The 20,832-nt window shown below is 40.6% G+C and overlaps 1 protein-coding gene across 3 annotated transcripts; it reads left to right on the top strand.

Annotated features, from left to right (window-relative positions):
* Window positions 1-58: 58 nt before the first annotated feature.
* On the top strand, window positions 59-20,204 carry sin3b (SIN3 transcription regulator family member B). 3 transcript variants are annotated; one of them, XM_028586535.1, is made up of 19 exons: window positions 59-591; window positions 1,772-1,878; window positions 2,278-2,431; window positions 4,344-4,709; window positions 5,130-5,285; window positions 5,897-6,025; window positions 6,213-6,299; window positions 6,432-6,550; window positions 7,376-7,589; window positions 7,964-8,080; window positions 8,577-8,815; window positions 9,327-9,510; window positions 10,671-11,529; window positions 13,250-13,419; window positions 15,044-15,217; window positions 16,641-16,733; window positions 16,863-16,957; window positions 18,533-18,731; window positions 18,905-19,141. In XM_028586535.1, exons 1-19 carry the CDS (start codon window positions 481-483, stop codon window positions 19,139-19,141), a joined length of 3,810 nt encoding a protein of 1,269 aa, XP_028442336.1. In that variant the 5' UTR covers window positions 59-480. The 3 variants fall into 3 exon arrangements, with proteins under 3 accessions (XP_028442336.1, XP_028442335.1, XP_028442337.1); XM_028586534.1 differs by having other exon boundaries at window positions 61-591; window positions 6,210-6,299; window positions 18,905-20,204; XM_028586536.1 differs by lacking the exon at window positions 59-591 and adding an exon at window positions 775-795 and having other exon boundaries at window positions 6,210-6,299.
* The last annotated feature ends 628 nt before the right edge of the window (window positions 20,205-20,832 follow it).

Here is a 20,832-nt window from a genome sequence, read left to right as displayed (position 1 = left end):
GTGGAGCAATCTGATTCCTGAGGACTCAGCTCCTCCCATGGTTGCGGCTGCGCAGTTCAATTTTTCACTCTTCTTTTTTTCAATTTTTCACTCCTACTCTGGCTTCCGGACGCCAAGACAGACCTCTGCCGCCGAATTTAAAGAGACAGGCGATAGTTATTTTAAATACGATAAACGGCAACCATTGTCCCTTAGCTTATTTCCCGACGCTTCTTGTCTCAGCTTGTTTAAATCGATGGTGATGTTTTATCAAAGTCGCAGCGAGTAGCAGCTTGTCTGTCATCACCCTCCACTCTGCTGGATTTTCCGTCCTTTTGCGCTGTAGCGAGACTGTCCAGCTAGGCAAAGTAGGGTTGCTTGCTGGCAGGCTGGCTTCCCGACCGAGAGGAAGGTTTGTCGGCTAGCCAACAACTGGAGGTAACACCGAAGCTTCCCTCTCAAGTTGTGGTAGTGGCTCTCAAGCCTCCTGTCGCCGGGATAATGGCGAAGATTCAGGCGCACAGCACCGCGAAGCAAATAAACCAAATTCAAGACAAGCCTTACGTTATAACACAAAAGCAAGTGCAGCAGCAGCACTTCCAGAAGCTGAAGGTAAGAAGACAACGGACACGACAAGGGAAAAGTCCCTCAGAGTCAGAACCATTTTGTTCGTAGGATCATTGCATTGGATTTGAGGCTTTTCTCTTTCTCCCCTAACGTCGAGAGAAGTGAAAGGGACGGCTGGCTAACGTTAGTTAGCTCGCTGGCCTATTAAAAGTAATTCATCGCTAAACAACCGAAACATTGACATTTAAGGTTAGATGTGGAGGCTGTATTTAATTAATTAATGTCTGAGTGACAGTCGAGTGGCACAGTTGGCAGTAGTTTCTTATTTACGATGTCAATAACAGCCACTGTGAGCAAACGTTAACTCAAACCTCGGTTGTGGGAAGTTCCTCCTTGTTCGTTTTTTTTCAGCTCCCTGAACAAAGTGGAGGACGTCAGCCAGGCCAGCCAAGAACGGTTATTTCAGCTGATTAGCAGCTTCATTACACATTTCTTTGTTGTCGTATTAGTTGAATATAACATGCTGTTTTTGCCAACACGATACTGTTGGCTAGGGACCAGCTGTAACTAACTTAAACGCATTGTATAAATGTGTAACGTTAGGTGTTGTAAGTGTTCGTGGAGTTATTATCGTCAGTTGACTGTCTGTTGGCTAACGTTAGCTTAAACAACCCTCTTTTAAATGTGGACTGTTTGTGACAACGCTTTGTGCACACACATTTTTTTTTTTATCGTAACCTATCCTAGCTTGGATGTTGTGAATAAAGACAGCTGAGGTCCAGTGAACAAAAGCCGCTTGGTGGTTCTTGTATTCGCCCATTTATTTTTAAGCGGTTACTTGTACAGCTTGTGCAGCAATGTACAGCTAACGTTAACTAGTGCATTTGTTGATATAGCACTTCAGCTGACAATGAAGAAAGCAAACATGAATTAGTTATTTAACAATATAAAAAAAATTCCACATAGTATTGAGAAATCTCTCGGTTTGATAGTGGCACCCCTTCAAATTTGACAGTAGTACTTGCCAATACATTTACAATTATTAATGAGACACAATGTTAGACAAGCCATTGTCCAACATGTTCAAGAGCTGGATTGACATTTCTGTAAGATCCTTCTTCATCAACCGCACAAACAGGGTGTTTGTTAAAAAGCTTCTCCACAGGTCCAGAGTGATTTTTCTTCATGCTGCATTCATGATTTTCTTTTTTTTCTATGTGTTTAGGTTGAAGATGCCTTGTCATATCTGGACCAAGTCAAAATTCGTTTTGCAAATGATCCTGGCATATACAATAAGTTTCTGGACATCATGAAAGAGTTCAAGTCACAGAGGTATTTATGCAAGAAGTTACTTACTAAATGAGTTTTAGTAATGCATTTTTAATGACTGTATTTTCCTAATACGGTCTCTTGATACTGAATGGTGGAGCTTGTGTGTAGATTTTGATTACGTTTTAGTACCAAGGAATCAACCACACATTTCAAGGCATTATCAATAAGTAAGAAATTTCAGATATCATCCAACTCTAATTATCCAGCGGTTAATATTCTCTTGTAATTTAATTGTGGGATGACATAAATTATTTGTTTCTTTTTAGACTAAGCTGCAACACTCTTTTTAAATTAGGAGTCGGTTGTCTTCATGCAGCACATGAGAGAGAAGGCTAATTTTTATTTGCCTCTGTCATCCACACCACTAATATGTCTGTGTCTGCCTTTTCTCTTAAATAGCATCGACACACCAGGGGTGATAAACCGCGTGTCGCAGCTCTTCCATGGACACCCAGACCTAGTCTTGGGCTTTAATGCCTTCCTACCACCGGGGTATCGGATAGAGGTCCCGAAGAATGGGGTGGCTTTCCTCCAATCTCCGTTCTCCACACAGGTGAGACTCTCTACAACTGAAGTTGATAAATTCTCAAAACTAGTGCTTTATTTACCTTCAAAGCTAGGAAACTTTCAGCAGGTGAATCATTAGAAACTCATGGTGTGCTGAATTGTACAGTATATTTGAACTTTTATATTCTTAAGAGGAACCAGGTGTGCTTCCTCCGCATTGAATTTCAATTGGGTGCTCTATTTGAAATTGCAGTCAAGATCCCAAGTTTTTGAAAGATCCAAAATATGACATGCTGAATTGTTCACATACACTCAGTTGCCACTTTATTTATCATAACGTTGAATCAACACCTATTCAAAACAGTTTCAACAAAAACTGTTGTAACATAACTTCTTGAAGGTAGGATGTATTAAGAAGAATACATACTTTATTAATCCCCTTGGATCACTCTGTTATTATACGCTACCTACAAATCCCTTCTTTAAACACATATTTATTCTCAGGCTTTTAACACACTATGATAGTTGCCTTTTTAAATTATTGTCATTTTGTCTTTAAACTGGTGTTTGTGTTTTTTTTAATCTTTGATTGTACAGCACTTTGGTCAACTGTTTTTAAATGTGTTTATAAATACATTTGGATTGGATTATACACGGGCTCAAAATACAGACCCATGCAAACAGGACCTATGTCAGACAGATGTGGCTACCCAGTGCCTTGCTTAAGCGCACCTCGGCAGTGCCCAGGAGGGGAACTGGCACCTCACCAGTGCATACTCCGTACTTGGTTGGTACGGGGACTTGAATCGCCGATCCTCCGGTTCCCAAGACTAGTCCCCACAGAATGAGCTACTGCCATACAGGGTTGTTGTATTAGACTGCATTAGTTTTAACGAGGTGTACCTAAGAAAACTGGCAACTGAGTGTATGTAATGTGTATAAAAAATGGGTGTGATGGTATCTCTCCTAGACAGTTTGATAGATATTTGGTTACATTGTCTACAATTAGACATAAAAAAGATCCACAATAAGTTTCTAATGTTTTAGATGCATTGTGACTGATCGGATGTGTGATTCAGTTTCAATTCAGATCACATTTGGTAATTAATGATGTGTTTTCAGTTTTGGTTGACAGAAAAAAAAATAAAGGATGCAGAGACTACTTTCAGGTTTGTCGGTTTCACATGCAGAAAGAGACAAAATAAGGAATTTCAATATAACTTTGCTGCCTAAAAAACAATCCTCTCTGACAAAAAGTTTGTCTGTGAGAGATTTTCTTTGTTTGGATGGCTTAACTAAAGAATTTATTTGGGCAACCTGAGGACCAGCAGAGTGTTACTTGAGATTTGCGTCACAGCCATGTTGATTTTAGAATTAGTCACTGAATATGGTTCAATTGAATCTTTATGTTTGACATAATAGTGCAAATATTTCACTCAATGTAAGTGTGATATTACTGAAGTAAAGTAGACAGTATATGAATAATGTTGTCAAATAGTGTGAAAAATGTTTTGTAAAATTTGAGGGAAATGCTGTGTCCGAAATCCCTCCATGTTTACTTCATAGTGCTATATTTACAATCTGCCATTTTATTAGTGTCCGAATTTGAATGCACTATATAGTGCCCCAAAGAATTCTCTCCATGCAATGGAAAAAGTAGTGTCCACAATGCAATGTGCCACATTATATTATTTGTAGATGTGAAAAGATAACATTCATAATTGTTTTGGTTACTGAGTTGTAATTTTTCTAAATTTCGATCCTGTTCCTCCTCAAAGAATGAAGTAAGGGTTTAAGTGTTTAATTTAATTTAATTTAGCATTAAAATTACCTTACCACCATCTGGGCTGGCCTTTACTGGCAGATATTATTCCCCATATCTAATTTGAAGTAAACGACTTCAGTTACTTCAATGAATGCACCTCTTACCATGCAGCTTAACTTGCTTATCTGTCCAGGTATCCCCAGGCCAGCAGGGGAAGAGTGTCACCACCTCTGCAGTGACCGTAACCTCAGGTAGTGCCTCTGCTGTCAAAATTGAAGCTGGACCTGCTCAGACCAGCGAAGTCAAGGCGGCCCCATCAGAGTCCCTATCCTCCTCAACCCCAGCAGGACCTCCGGAGCCCCCCAGCCGTCTTTCTCTTCCCCTGACTAGCAGAGAGAGCCAGAATCAGGCGACCACCTCGTCTGTATCCCCACCTGCCTCAGAGACGAGCCCCGTAGAGTTTGACAGTGCCATCAGCTATGTAAATAAGATTAAAAACCGCTTCTTGGATCACCCAGAGATCTACAGAGCCTTCCTAGAGATTCTTCACACATATCAGGTATTGTGGAGATCAGTTGTGGTGATTTACGTTGCTTTTTAGTTGGATATTATGATATAGGCAATGTAGGTTTTAGTTACTGAATTGTTACATTCCTCCTTTTCCACCTTAAAGATTTGACTGTTCTTGTAGGATTTTAGCAAAGCAAAGGTCTGTCAGCACTGTTATACTAGTTATTCCTTTCTAAATGGCTCTCTGGTATTTTAAATAAGAATTGAACAAGTAAATAAATGTTAAGTTGAAGTGTTTTTGTCCAGTATCAAATTCCTAGAGCAGCCTGTTCCTTGAAAGACAGTTTTTGTCTCTTGCACCAAGACTATGACTACCATGTGTAGCCAGGCCAAATAATTTTAACTTTTTTAATTAGAGGTTGGATTCCTCACCTCTGATCACCATTTTTTTTCTCGTACCACCCCTCAGAAGGAGCAGTTGGAGGTGAAGGAAAGTCGAGGCGGCCGAGGCAGTAGTGGGATGACCGAAGATGAGGTGTTTTCTAAAGTTGCAAGTCTTTTCAAGGGGCAAGAAGACCTGCTGGCTGAGTTTGGGCAATTCTTACCTGATGCCAAGAGATCATTGGTCAGTAAAGCAACACACAGAGATAAATAATGTAATGTAAAAATTAAGAAGGTTAAAAAGGTGACTCAGTCAATGCCCTGTCTCGGCACCAAAAACAATATTTTTTGTCGTATTTTCTTCTTCTTAGATTTTTAACACACATCACAACTAATTTGCTAATACCTTTTTTTATTTCCATGCTACTGCTCAAAACTTTCATTCTCGTATATTCTTAGTAGTCCATGTATTGCAAAATAAGTGCCTTTTACTCAATACTCTTTGAATACAGTAATTAAAAGTGCAAGTCCAAAGTAAAGCTAACACAATTTAGTAGATTAGTCGAGGAACAGAATATTCAATTGCCACTATTTTGATAACTGATTTATCAAGTTTAAGTCATTTTCCATAAAAATTGCCAAAACAATTCACTGGATTTTGCTCCTCAAATGTGAATATTGGCTGTGTTTTTTTTTTTTTTTTTTTTAAGTATTCTATGAAAGCAAATTGAAGGACTGTTGGTTGCACAAAACAAGCTATTTTATTATGTCAACTCTATGTCTGCTCTAGGAAATATTGTGATGGGCCTTTTTCACACTTTGTTACACTTTTCCTGTGTGCTTCATCTTCTGTAGTTCACAGGGAGCTCATTGACGGGAGGGAAAGAGCAGCTGAAAAGGCCGGAGGAGGACGACACGATAACCAAACAGAACAAAAAGAGGCCCAGGCCCATACTACTGCAGCACATGTCCCCACTGCTCAAGGTAAACTCTCAATTTAGAATAACCGCCTTAGGCAATGCACCAATGTATGTACTATTGTCCTTGAAAAGGTTCAACTCTTCTTAGCGTTCCTGAAGCAACAATTCAAATGCTTCAACTATAATAACTTTGATAACTAATATAAAAATAAAGATCTTTATAAGCATTAATTTCCTTTTTTATTTAGAAGAAAATGAAGTATTCCTGTACCAAAGATCAGTCCTTTGCTTCAGTTGGCAAACATGGAGTCTTAAGAGAATTCTCCTTCTTTGATAAGGTGAGGCTTCATTTTCCATGGCAGTGGTGTTACATTTCCTTAATTATCCTTGGTTCATACTGTTCTTTTGACCCATTGTCACATTGTTTTATTAATTGGTCTGACTTTCCTGTCAACCCCCTCATGATTCAGGTTCGTCGCCTGTTTAAAAGCCAGGAGGTGTATGAGAACTTCCTGCGCTGCATCGCCTTGTTTAACCAGGAAGTAGTTTCGGGAGCGGAGCTGCTACAGCTAGTCACTCCTTTCCTGGGGTGAGTGGATGGAAAGATGATTGAGCTGAATAAATGTTTAAATTGGTTGAATGAAATCAGGAAAATGGATGCACAAATAAATGGATACAGTATCTGCAGGGAGCAGACAGAAAGTGTAGATGCTAATGTCTGGTGTTGTAGAAGAGGCACACTGGTACTAGGGAAGGGGGGGGGCAACAATTATTAAGAATTATTTTTATTTTTTTTTTAAGATATTTTTCAGCATGTCTGCTTTATTGGATAGTGTTAGCTTGGAGAGAGACAGGAAAGGCAGGCAAGAGAAAGGGGATGACATGCAGCAAAGGGCCTGGGCTGGAATTGAATCCGGCCACTCCAGTAAGGATTTAGCCTTGGTACATGGTGCACACTCTACCAGGTGAGCTACTGGGGCACTCATATTAAAGAATTCTTCTTCTTTTCTTTTTTTTTTAAGATTTTTTTTATGGCCATTTCTGCCTTTTAATGATAGGACAGCTCAGACATGAAAGGGGAGAGAGAGGGGGAAGACATGCAGGAAAACCGTCACAGGTCAGACTAAAACCCTGGACCTTCTGCATCGAGGAATAAACCTCTATGTATGTGTGCCTGCTCTACCAACTGAGCTAACCGGCCACATATTAGGAATTCTTCAAGGTATATGCAAATAGAACTGATATGATCATTACCTGTGGAACTTATATGATCATTCCAATTATGAACCAAACTGTACCAATAGAACTAACGTGACATAATGCAAATTTGTAGGATTATTCTGAACACGGTTTTTGATCAGCTGTTCTTCTCCTGATTTATCTCTTGTTCACGATTTCATCCATCTCCTTCCAGGAAGTTTCCCGAACTGTACACACAGTTCAAGTCATTTCTGGGGGACAAAGAGCTCTCTCATGCTGTGTCAGGGCTGTCGGATCGTTACATGGAGGGGGGAGGGGGCAGGGAGGTGGATTATGCCTCCTGCAAGCGCCTGGGATCCAGCTACAGAGCACTGCCCAAGACCTACCAGCAGCCTAAATGCAGCGGGCGCACTGCCCTATGCAAGGAGGTACACCCTCTTACATTTTCCTAGACACAGTTGTCACTAGATCAATGCATTGCTTGAAGGTGACGTGGAATTTTCTTGTAAATAAAAGTTTCTGTTTACATTCAATGTTACTCAACAAGATGCATTGTGTGTATCCTTGAGGTCTGTTGAATGAGTTTTCTTCTGCATAAAACATTTGCAAAGCCGATTTTACTTAAAAAGTTTGAAACATGCATACCGTCTCCTTCTTCCCTGCCTTTTGCTGGAATTTTGCAGTGTTTTTTTTTTTTTTTTTTTTTTTTTAGAGTAAATGATAGAATATTATGTCATTGTGAAATATTTTCCTATAGAAAGGGTTTTCCCATTGTTGATTTTAAATGTGTGTATGTGTGTAGGTGTTGAACGACACCTGGGTGTCATTTCCCTCTTGGTCAGAGGACTCCACCTTCGCCAGCTCGAAGAAGACTCCTTATGAGGAGCAGCTGCATCGCTGCGAGGACGAAAGATTTGAGGTGCGTCTACCCTAACAAGGATCTAATTACACTTCTTGCAGAGCAGGGAGGTTTGTATAAACATCACAACTTACTGTGTATGTTTTTATCTTTGTGTCCCTGTTCTCATAAAAGACAATATATTAAGCTTTTAACACATAGAGCACTTGGCACTATACTGTAGTTCAGTGGTTTCCAACCTGTTTGAACTGAGGTACCCCCACAGCCCTGTCAGATGAACTCACGTACCCCTTTATCGATTCCCAATGTATGTTTCAAATGTAGCCCAAATGTGTTCAGGTGTGACTGTTGACTTAATGTTAATATGTGGGTATATTCGTTTAATCAAATATTATACTATTATTTCAAATTAGTTGAGCTACTCTACAATCTGTCCACGTACCCCCTGGCAAATGCAGAAGTACCCCCTGGGGTACAAGTACCCCAGGTTGGGAATCATTGCTCTAGTTGATGGCTGCCTTCTAAAAGCTCTGCGTCTGTAACTTTCCACTTATAGTTGGATGTGGTTCTGGAGACAAATCTGGCCACCATCAGGGTGCTGGAGAGTGTCCAGAAGAAGCTCTCCCGTCTTTCCCCAGAGGACCAGGACCGATTCAGATTAGACGACTGCCTGGGCGGCACCTCTGAGGTCATCCAGCGTCGTGCAGTGTATCGTATCTATGGTGACAAAGCCCCTGAGATCATCGAGGGACTGAAGAGGAGTCCTGCTACCGCTGTGCCTGTGGTGCTCAAGAGGTCAGGACTGTCTTTTTATTTCAAATTTCTTCACTTTTGGAAGAAATTCGATGGCTGAATTCTTGTTTAGGACCTTGTTGTGCATGCGTTACTATTCTGGTCAGTTAGACATATTGATAGAATGCTCTAATTTTCTTGTATATCAACATTATGAATATGGAAAGGAGATTGTTGCTTGCCATTAGACAGCACATTTATGTTAACAGCAGGGAGGTTTAACTAAGTGACGGTATGATAGTAATGTTGATTTGATGACAGAGTAAGATCCTTGTATCAACAGGCAGTAATCTTTGTGCATCCTGCCCACCAAAGGTGAACTATACCAGCAACCGCTGTTTTAAAGAATGCATCCTAAAAAACTGACATGTTCCCTCCCAAAGATACTTTAACCCTTACAAACAAACTGCATTGTGCCCAAGCAAGATCAGGGGCAGACATGTTAACGTAACATATTTGTATACTTGGTTGTATTTTATGAAGTATCTTTATTAAAGATGTGTCTTTCCTACAGGTTGAAAGCCAAGGAGGACGAGTGGAGAGAGGCCCAGCAGGGTTTCAATAAGATTTGGAGGGAGCAGTACGAGAAGGCCTACCTGAAGTCCCTCGACCACCAAGGAGTCAACTTCAAACAGAATGACATGAAGGCCCTACGGTCAAAGAGCCTTCTCAATGAGATTGAGAGTGTCTATGATGAGGTAAAAACGTTCTTCCTGTTTGCCATCTCAACACTAGAACTCTCATAATTTGAAAAGATAATTGGGTGAAAATGTATCAAATTACATTTATTTATAGTTTTTGGGCTAGGTTGTAGAGCCATACCAGAGGCTAGACACATTACAATTGTTCATTATATTTTAAACTGTTAATGAGCAAGTTAACTTGGAATATAACCCCTTCACATTTTCAAAAAATTTATTCAAACCCAGAGCCCACTATACAATAGAAATCACCTTATTCTGGTGGTGATTTCTTTGTAATTATTGGGTTGGTTGATACCTAGTCTATATCCTTGACTTTCCACTTCCGGGATTGCTCTGTTGCTGCTGGAAAATCCGCCTGATTTTGCTCCTTTACGCCGGATATCCGTTGCCTTGGGCTTCCTTTCTGTTGGCATTTGAAACTCTTCTCAGATCTCTGCAGGGTAAATCCTGACAGCTAGCTAGACTATCTGTCCAATCTGAGTCTTGGACAGATGAGTCTTTTGCACGACTAAAACAACTTTTAAACGTACACGTTCCACCAAAACAAGTTCCTTCCGAGCCTATTTTGCAGCGGCACCGCTGCTTTTCTCCGGTGCATAGCACCGCCCAAGACGATTGTGATTGGTTTAAAGAAATGCTAATAAACCAGAGCACGTTTTCCTCCCATCCCCGAATGCTATGTAGAGTAGCCAGACTCTCTGTCAGCGTGCTTTGGAGGAAGGTCTGACAAAGATACCCAGCATTCATTTAAACAAATTAGTTTTTTCACTACACTTTTTTTGGTCTCCTTGTATAGCTTTACAGTTTACGCTTGACCTTGGAAACAGGAGTTGACACAAAAATCTCAACTCAAGTCTCGATAATAAGAATCCGACGTTCATGGGTATACATGTATAATCTGCTGATGAGGATCATGTGATACGACCTAAGCTCTTGAACAAGCAAGCAAATAAATGGACCTTGAGTTGATATTATTTTTTTCATTTCCTTGTATGTTTTCTTTTCATTCTTTGTAGCTGTGAGGGAACGGATCATAAAGTTTATGTAGGAAGATTAATCTCTGAATTCAGTGAAACTCATTAAAACCAATTATTTGTCACAGTGTGTCTTTCTGAAGTTGCCTGCATTCATCTGTGTTTTTCTGTGTGTCTCAGCGTCAGGAGCAGAGCACAGAAGAGGGCGGAGTTGGCCAGCAGAGCCGCAACGGCTCAGGTGCGGCCTCATCCAGCGAGCCTCACATGGTGTTTACGTACGAGGACAAACAGATCCTGGAGGACGCTGCCTCGCTCATCATCTACCATGTCAAACGTCAGCCCACCATCCACAAAGAGGACAAGGACCACATCAAGCGCATCATCCAGCACTTTGTCCCCGACCTGTACTTCTCCCGCCGCGGCGAGCTCAGTGATACTGAAGACTGGACAGATGAGGAGGTTGAGCCTGAGGAGGGGGGAGAGAGAGGACTAGGAGTTGGAGCAGCACCACCACCACCAGCAGGAGCCGGAGGAAATGGTAATTCTAATAATGCATCAGGAGCAGCAGCAGCCACAGGTAGTCAGTCTCAACCCCAACCTGCCCAGTCCCAACCCCAGCAGCTCAACGGGGAGTCCAGGCGGAGGCGCTGCAGCCCATCACAACCTGCAGACCCAGAGGCCTCCACCACCTCCAGTAGCACGAGCCAGCCAGCAGGGACTGCCTCATCCACCCCTGGATCGACGCCCATGGAGACGGGCTCAGGTGCACCCGGGGAGAAGGTGGACCTGCGCGACCCTGAAGCAGAGCACCAGAAGGAGCTGGACGGTGTCTACAACCTTTTCTTCGTCAACAACAACTGGTATTTCTTCTTGCGGCTGCACCAGACCCTGTGTACGCGGCTGCTGCGGGTTTACCGACAGGCAGAACGGCAGCTGCTGGAGCACCGAGCTGAGCAGAGCAGGGAGAGGCTGCTGATGGCCGAGGGAAGGAGAGAAAAAGCATGTGACCTCGCCATGGAGCTCCGCCTCAAACAGCCCAGTAAGTTCAGCTACTGGTTGCTTATGCAAATCCTAGAATGGTACAATTTGAAAGTATTTAATTGGAGTTGATTCAACCAGCTGCCACATCTGACTCAACATGGACAATAATCTCAGTGTAGGAGACGGTTTTGTTTTAGATCCTTGAACTGTGATCAAGAGCTGTAATATACATATTGCGTATATCATCATGGAGATGAGTTAACTAGATTTAATTAATGAGCACTGAATCAGAAAGTGAATCTAAATCTGTTTCTGATGTCAGTTCAATTAAATTATTCCAGGATTCACAGTGTTGAGTTATAGTCACACTGCACAATGAAGGGAAAGGCTTGTTTAAAAATTATTCCAGATGTGATGCTATTCTTTTCTATGGTTTGCCAGCATTTTAAGTGGCATTGTGTTTGAAAAGTGAATAATAGATGTACTGTTTGGTGGGTTTGACTGACCCTGATTATCAACATAGTGTAGTATAAAGTGATATTTTGTCTCAGTTGAGCTGGTCAGCTTAACTATCTGTTTTTGGTGTGGGGGAAAAACAAATATTTTTATGTTCTATAAAGCCTGATCCATCTTGGGACATTTGTTTATTGTAACCCAATGATTTCTAACCAAGGGTACTTGTACCCCTGTGCCAGAATCTTTGGGGGGGCATATCATAGGGGGTCTGGGTGTCTTCCCCGATGGAAGTTTTGGGCATCAACAACTTAATTTCCTGTATTCGGATACGCTTTTATGCACCATTTACGGTGGAAATACCTTCATTTAGCCAATGTGAAGAAGAAAACACAGATGACAATTCAAAATATATCAAAATTATAATGAAAAGTATGTTGTTGCGTGTCATTGGGTATTTTTAAGTGGGTATGTGGAAATCCTGGAGCTTTCTTAGTGGGTATACTGCATATACATGTTTATCACATAGACTACACCACTGCCAGGAGGTATGTGGAAAGATTGTAGTGTAGCTTAAGTGATTTAAAAAAAAAAAAAAAAAAAAAAAAAAAAAAAAACACACAGGCTACATTTGGAACATACATTGGTAATTAATGAAGTTTGGGAACCATTGTTGTAATCCATTGAGCTCCAGGTAAACCAGCTATCATAAACAGTAAATTTGGCTATTTTTTAATGCAAACACTTTTCCTAATGTAAGCCTTTTAAAGCAAATGAACCACAGAGTAGTGCTGCAACTAACGATTATCTTAATCAATTAATTGTGTGGTCTATAAAAAAATCATTGGGAAATGTAATCAGAATATTGTTAAGCACAATGTGACATCATTAAAAGTCTTGCTTAGTCCAACCGACAAAACCCCAACAACGAAATGTGCTATACTGTAAGACAAAGACAAATCTGTGAATTCTAACATTTGAGAACCTGGAATCCAACGTTTGGTATTATGTTTTAAAAATGACTTAAATGATTAATAAATTCTCAAAATAGTTGATGATTTTTCTGCGATTGATTAATTGACCGCAGAGCACAAATACATATCCGGAAACCGTTTGCATTAATGATACTGACCATTTTAAACTGCTGCTTTTGGTTGAAATTGGTTCATTTTAAATTTTATTTCATTCATGTTAGAGGAGAAGACTGGGTGTCCAACTCCTGTTCAAGCCTTCCTGTCACAACAGATCCACATTCACCTCTACACAGAAGACTTGATTACATTGTAAAGACATGATGTTGTAACACATGTGACATTCTTCTACAGGTGAGGTGGAGTTAGAGGAGTACTACCCTGCCTTCCTGGATATGGTGCGCAGCCTGCTGGATGGCAACCTGGACTCCACACAGTATGAAGACACCCTGAGAGAGATGTTCACCATCCACGCCTACATCGGCTTCACCATCGACAAGGTCATCCATAACATCATTCGGCAGGTAAGCGGAGTTTACTTTTTTACGACTAACATTTGTTATTTTATTTTTAACACAAAACCTACAACTCACGACATGGACACATCACCTCCCCCATCTGAATTCCCCTCCCCCCACCCCCCTGAAAGTCACTGCCCAAGGGTGACTAACATGAACATCAAAATGGATCCTTTTTATACTCTTTTTGTCCTCACATAGTCCAAGTTATCTATTTCAGTGGAACAGTTACTTTCAAACTACGCCTTTTATGGCCTATGCTTCTAATAGATTCACACATTCCACTCTATTTCTTTCTGTGCGTTAATGTCACCTGAAACACCAATCCTTATATGGAAGATCCCTAGAATAAATGAAATACCTTTGAACACATGCATGCTAAAATATACCAAACCTATCAGCCATCACCCCCTTCCCATACAGAATTTTAGACAAGATGAATTATATGGCATCCTAGGAGCCCTTTAAAGAGCTCAGGTACTTTCCCCCATTTTTTAGTGTAACGACTTAATCTTGCAAACCATTTGTATGACATTTTTTCAAGTGCTGCTATTTTGCAATCTCACAAGCCCATTCTTGGATTGAAGCTACCCCCTCCTCTATACTCTCTGAAGAATCTGTCTGGCTATCATTAAACTGGTTTGGACCCAACTTCTTGTGTTCTTATCTATCCTGCTTAAAATTGACCCATCTCCCAAAAGAAATAATCTTGGACTGAATGGATCCTGGGTCCCTGCAATCCAACATAGGTTATTATGTATCTAGGGCTGCAGCTATCAATTTTTTTAGTAATCGAGTATCCTACCGATTTATTTCATTGATTAATCGAGTAATCGGGAACGGCAATAGCAAATATACAAAAGAGGTTTCCTTTTTTCGAAAAAGCAACCTTTTTTTATTGCCTAAATTGCATACAATAACAGGGATAGATGCTAAAATTTTCAAGCACAGGCCGCATGAGCCACCAAGCCCCTTATTCTGTTGGCAAAAGTACATTTTTGGTGGCCCAAATGTAAATCTTTTTTACATAATCAGCCGTGCGGAAACACCGTGAACCATACGTTAGTCACATTGATTAAACGAAGCTTCGAGGCAAAGAATTTTGCATCGAGGATTTTTTTTGTAATCAAATTATTTGAGTTACTCAAAGAATCGTTTCATCCCTAGATGTATCCCTGTCCAAAATTCCTGGACCTTATCACAGGACCATAGGACGTGAAGTAATTGGCCGTCCTCTGTCTACAATTTGGTGTTGGTCTCTTAATCCAAGTCTAAACAATTTTGAGGGAGTCCAATAGAAGTGATGCATAAGCTTAAACTGAATGAGGTGGACCCTGACTTCGTGTGACATGGTTTTTATATTCCTACCAATTCTGTCCCACTCCTCATCATCCAGTGTAATACTCAGATCCCTTTCCCATGTCTTCTTGAGGGCTGACCAGGCTCCGTCCCCCAGGTTCTGAATAAGCATAGAATAATACCAGTGTTCTTCAACACCTTATCTAAACGTTCTGATGCCTTCGGAGCTGAGTAAGCAGAGTGTACTGTCACGCTGATCACTCGTCTTAATCAACAAAGACATTTTTAACATTTAACGTATTCTTTTTTTTGTTTTTTGTTTTTACTTCAGCTGCAGCACCTAGTGAGCGACGAGGTGTGTCTGCAGGTGGTTGATCTATACCTGGCTGAGAGGAAGAGGGGAGCAGCAGGGGGTAACCTGTCCTCGCAGTGCGTTAGAGCAGCCTGGGAGACCAGCTACCAGTGGAAAGCTGAAAGAGTCATGGCTGAGGAGAACTGCTTCAAGGTGAGAACACAGTCCTGGTTAATGAAGTACTAGTCTATAGCCTTGACCTTCCACTTCTGGGATTGCTCCGGTGCCGCAGGAAAATCTGCCAGATGCATGTATTTTCGCCGATTTCCATTTCGCTTTCTTTGTGTTGGAATTTTAAACTCCGGTGGATTTATGAGCACTATGGTTAACTGCTCCTCATATCTCTGCAGGGTAAATTGAGACAGCTAGATAGACTATCTGTCCAATCTGAGTCTTCTCTCGCATGACTATTTTGCAGCGGCTCCAATCTGGCGCTTAGCACCACCCAAGACGATTGTGATTGGTTTAAAGAAATGCCAATAAACCAGAGCACGTTTTTCTCCCATCCTGTGTGGACTAGCCAGACCCTCCTCAGCTGTGCAGTGTGTGGATGGTCCGGGAAAAGCAAGACTAATGAAGTACTGAATTACATATTTGGCCCTAACATGTTGCTGTTGTTTAAGGCAGTGAAACTATCTTCTATTGTCCGCCTCCATTTTCACTGTGGTGGAATTTTGCTGCTCATACTTGTTCAATCTTGTACAGTACTTCATTTTTAGAAGATGGTAAAAAAGAAGAACGGAACACTAAATGTACCTAGAAAAGCAAAGCACATTACTATGTTTATACCTTTTACAATTTTTAAAATGGAGTGTTGATATAGATAGTGCTGCTTCCTGATCATTTTCTTTTTTAGGACTCATTTTCTTAATGTATCTTGTCTATTGCTACAGCCAAAGTTAGTTACAGTTTTACCTTCTGTTATGACTGATCTGCATAATGATGTGGAAGCGACGCTGCTTATATAGAGCCAGTTGTACTACAGCAAGATGAACATGGGCTCTTTGAATTCAGTTACATATAATTGGAGCACAAACGCCTTCTTGAGAGATTGCGGAACCTTTGTTGCCCCCCTCTGGTACTGAGAGTAATTACACAAACACTGTTAGTGTGCTTAAGCAAAGCAGTGGGGATTCATAATAACAGGGCCTCGCTATGGTCTCTCCCCCCTTCCTGCCTGTCGAGCTATTGGGTAATACAGTTAGACTGACATACCGTGTAACCAGTCAGAGAGCCAGAATAAGCAACTACGCTGTGAAGAACTGTCAGTGGCTGAGCAAGGTTGGTTGATTGCTCATTCAAAGACGGAGTGTGGAGTTAATAAATTATTTGTTCTGAGGTTCTTCTGGTGCACCACAGGAACCAGACACCACAACTCCGATATACTGAGAAATACAGCGCTTTCCCTGGAGGTGATAGGCTTGATCTGCAGTGTGTGAACTTGTTTGGCAAGGGCTTGAATGTAACGGATGTTCATTTATATGTAAAAGTTCTGCACTAGCTTTAAACTCCTGGTTTCATTCAGCTGTTGTAAATTGATCCATGGTGGTTTACTGATGTTTGTTTGTGTCATCAGGTGATGTTTCTCCAAGACAAGGGTCGTGTGACGATGACCATTGAGCTGCTGGACACTGAGGAGGCCCAGGCTGATGACCCGTTAGATGTACAGGTAAACACACATTTACAAACCGACTGGTACAGACACTTTGAAATAAATGCTATGATATAGTTACACATTTATGAATCGTAATGGATCTTGCTGTACAGTTATTAATGTCTTTGCTGCCTTCTCTCTCAGTGCCTGTCAAGCTACATGGAGCAGTTTGTAGGAACTGAGTCCAGTCTGTGTTCTCAAGCCGAGGGCTACTTCTTCAAACCTGTATTTCTGCCTAGGTATAATGGTTTTAACATTTTTTGTAGTTTTTAGGCTTCTGCAGACCAGTTCTTATTTAAATCTGTGCATATCCAAATCATAAAGGTTGTCTTGTGTATATTATACAGACCGGTCAACTTGTGGTCACTCGGTCCATGCACTTGCAACAGATCTCTGCTTTTCCAGTTGTTAGTACAGTGCATTCACTACAAAGACACCAAAAGAAGTTTGAATTTCTGCACACTGTCAGCACCAAGTTTATGCGACATTTCCTACGACTAAAATTATGCATTTTCAGTGAACTTGGAACTCCATACACTAACCTTTAGGGTAAAATATTGTGCTGATGTGTGTGATTACATTAGATGTTACAGGTCTTCTAATTTACCTGTATGTCGGTGTACATTTTAAGCATTTTATCAATGCTCAAATAACTTATCTACTTTAGATGGAAGTGTTAGGGAAGGGCTGTCAAAATTAACGCGTTAATTTTTTAATATTTAACTCGTTAAACGAAATTAACGCAGCTGTGTTTGTTTACTTCATGTGGCGGCTGAGAAACGTAATACGTCTCCATAACAGCAGGCGGCGCTACTCTGTATTGTTGCCCAAGTAATGAAAACCGGCAGCTGATTGGACGAACGCGTCACATGGGTTTGTTTTCTCCGGATATTGAGAGCCAGACTGTCATGGCGGCCGTTCAGAATACGATCTCATATTGTACTAAAATAGTTCACTGAAACATGTTTCTGAAAACATTTTAAGCGAGAAATAGGCCATGCAGTTGCTGAATCTGTCTTCATTTCAGCTCAACAAAGGTCAGTTTAGAAGATTTTCGCCAGATTTTGAGAGACTAGTCACGCCACCTCACTCCGCCGCCATTTCCGGGTGAGTCCCGACTGCCCTGCCGCCGACTGAACTCTCGGCTCGTTGGAGATGAACTGCGCCGCCTGTAAAGTAGACGCGAGCAGGCGACAGCAGCCGGGGGCGGTGACAAAAATCTGCTCTCAAGTCAGACAGTTTCTAGCCGTTTCCAGCAGCCTTCAGCAGGACTAAATAAGCCAAATTGTTGCTGCTGTTGTTCTGAAAGATATTAAACATTCTGAACTTAGCAGAACCTTTCCTTGTTTGTTTTTTTTTTCTTCATATTTGCAAAGTTAAGTGATTTAGCATTTAAATATCCATTATTATAAGCTTCAGTCTCAATTTAAAAAAAGCGATTAATTGCGATTAATTACAGCAAATTGTGCAATTAATTAGTTTTTTTTAATTGACAGCATATATATATATATATATATATATATATATATATATATATATATATATATATATATATATATATATATATATATATATTTTTTTTTTTTTTTTATGTTTATTCAACCCTTTTTAAATAATAAAAAGTTACAATGTTTGAAATTCTGGAGAAGTGAAGTTTCTGTTTAAACATTAAATCTGACTTTGATGTTGTCATTTTAGATAAAAATGTATTTAAAAAATGAACAGGGTCTAATTTATGTCATTCAGTTCTAAAAGTATGTCAATATTGTAATCCAATCAGCATGTTAAGCTTTAATAAATGAGTCTTCTTGTAGGAACCTGCGTCGTTTCCGTCGCTGGCAGGTGCGGCAGGTGGAGGCGATGCGCTGCAGGAGAGAGTGGCACCGCCAGCTGGGCGTGGAGAACGCCGGGAGTCTGGACTGTCGATTTAAACTCAACACTCACAAGATGGTGTTTGTCATGAACTCTGAGGATTACATGTACCGCAGAGGAGCACTCGTCAAGGCCAGGAAGGTAGACTGGAGTCTGCATTTATTTTCACTCAATATTTTCCTGTTGTAAGAGTCTAAGATGGGATGTGAAGAATCTGGGTCACGATGTGTGTCAGGAAAATGAAACCTTGCATGTAGATTTTCAGCTTGTTAAATCCTGCTTGGTGTCTGACAGTTTTTCCTCTTCCTCCGCAGTCGCAGCACAGAGTGGCAGCGAGCCAGCACGAACGCTTTGACAAGTGGCACCAGGGCTGGCTGGCCAATCACGTTACGTCCTCGGCTGGACGCTCTGTGCAGAACTGGCTAATGGGTGAGGAGGAAGAGGACATGATCCCCTGCAAGACTACCTGCCTATCGACAGAGGTGAAAGGGCAAGCGGTGAACAGATACCAAGTTCATTACAGCGGTAGCAAAGCCCCAGCCTCCCCGTAGAGGCCCGCGTAGAGATGGCCGTTCAGTACACACACAGGTAAATGCATGGACGTACAGGACATTCATACACTAAACACAGACATAAACCGCTGCAGTCCCACTTCTCCACCTTCCTCCACTACATGTCCACTCATTCACTTTCACTGATGGATGAAGAAACACAGTGCAGACTCTGGACTGTTAATACCAGTGGACAGTGAGTCAGTGAATGAGTGCACAATGAGAGGAGTGAAGACGTGGAGAAAAAGGACCAACACAGACAGTGAAGTAATCAGTGAGAGTAAACTCGGCCCAGATTGATGGCACGAGTCGGACACGACGGCACAAACGGAGCTCATCATCATCATCATCCTCATAATTCTAGCTTCTCTGGTGGCACTAAAAGTTGATGGACACGGTTGATCAGGTGAGAAGTTATGAGATCATGAAATTTGTTTCAGAAATGTGAATGTCTGTTTATTTTTCTTCTTTTTTTAAGTCAAGTGTAGTTTTTAGCTTCTAAAGCCAGAGAGCCTTCTGTTGGTTGGTTGGTTTATGCGTGTTTATATGGAGAGATAATGGTAAACGTGTGTATGTATGTGTATCCTGCTCTCTTCATTTTGTCTGTTTGTATGCCCAGTACAGGCTCTACAACTCTAGTCATTGCATTGTTACTGTATGTGCATATATATATATATATAACAGGGATCCTGTATTTTTATATATGCATCTACATGAGTTGATACATCTTAAGATCATGTGGTTCTTTACAGTGTTTGCTGTCAGCCAACTCTTGATGTTTTGCATTTTGTTGTTTTTTTTCCCCTTTTTTGTGTTGTAGCTAAACAAGTTATCACCAAGGCAACAAGGAGACCTTAAATTAATTGGTTTAATATGGAGGACACAGTCAAATTATGTATCATATTCATGATACAAAATGTTTACTTTGTATTGTCTTTTTTTTTTTGCATACTGACATTGAAAATAAAAGCAAAATATCAGTGTTAAAATAGAATGTATAACATTTATCCTGTATCAGTTATCATAAAATAAACAACCTAGTTGTGACCTTCTTAGATGTTGACTGGCAGGTTGTTTTTGTTTGAGAGGAATGTTATGTACAATTGCAATACGTTGATAACAAAACAGAAACTAGAGCCTTTAAAATGGCAATGGGGTTGAATCGACACGTCTGACACGGTAGCAGGAAAAACTCAATTAGAGCTGGTGCGATCGATGGGTCACAGAAAATAAATTGGCTCTTTTGATAATCTATTGTTTAATTTACTTTTAAAGCAGAAATGTGAGGAGTTTGCTGCTTCTAGCTCTTAAATTGTGAGAATGTGTTGGTTTTTTATCATTGTAATACTGAATATATTTTCGGTTTTGGACTGTTGATGAACCAAAACCCCACAATTGAAAATGTTTTCATCTTGAGCTTTACAGTTTTCAAACATTTTAGACAAAATGAATAATTGATTAATTAATCAAGAAAATTATTATTATGTTATTTATTTATTTTTAGCCTAAACTAAATATGAGCTCAAGCTCATGTGTTAAAGTAGGATTTCTAGCAGGGCTGTTATGCTTGGTTGCTTTTAATTGTACAAGTTGCTATTTTCCATGTATTCAGTTGACATTTTGGAGGAGTTTTTTTTTCTGAGCACTTTAAGGACTTCTCTGGGTTACAAATTGAGATTTAGATTGTATTT

This window comes from Perca flavescens, chromosome 9 (assembly GCF_004354835.1).
Source record: "Perca flavescens isolate YP-PL-M2 chromosome 9, PFLA_1.0, whole genome shotgun sequence".
NCBI classification, from domain to species: domain Eukaryota; kingdom Metazoa; phylum Chordata; class Actinopteri; order Perciformes; family Percidae; genus Perca; species Perca flavescens.
The sequence above is the reverse complement of the archived record's forward strand: the minus strand, read 5'-3'. Positions and strand labels throughout refer to the sequence as shown.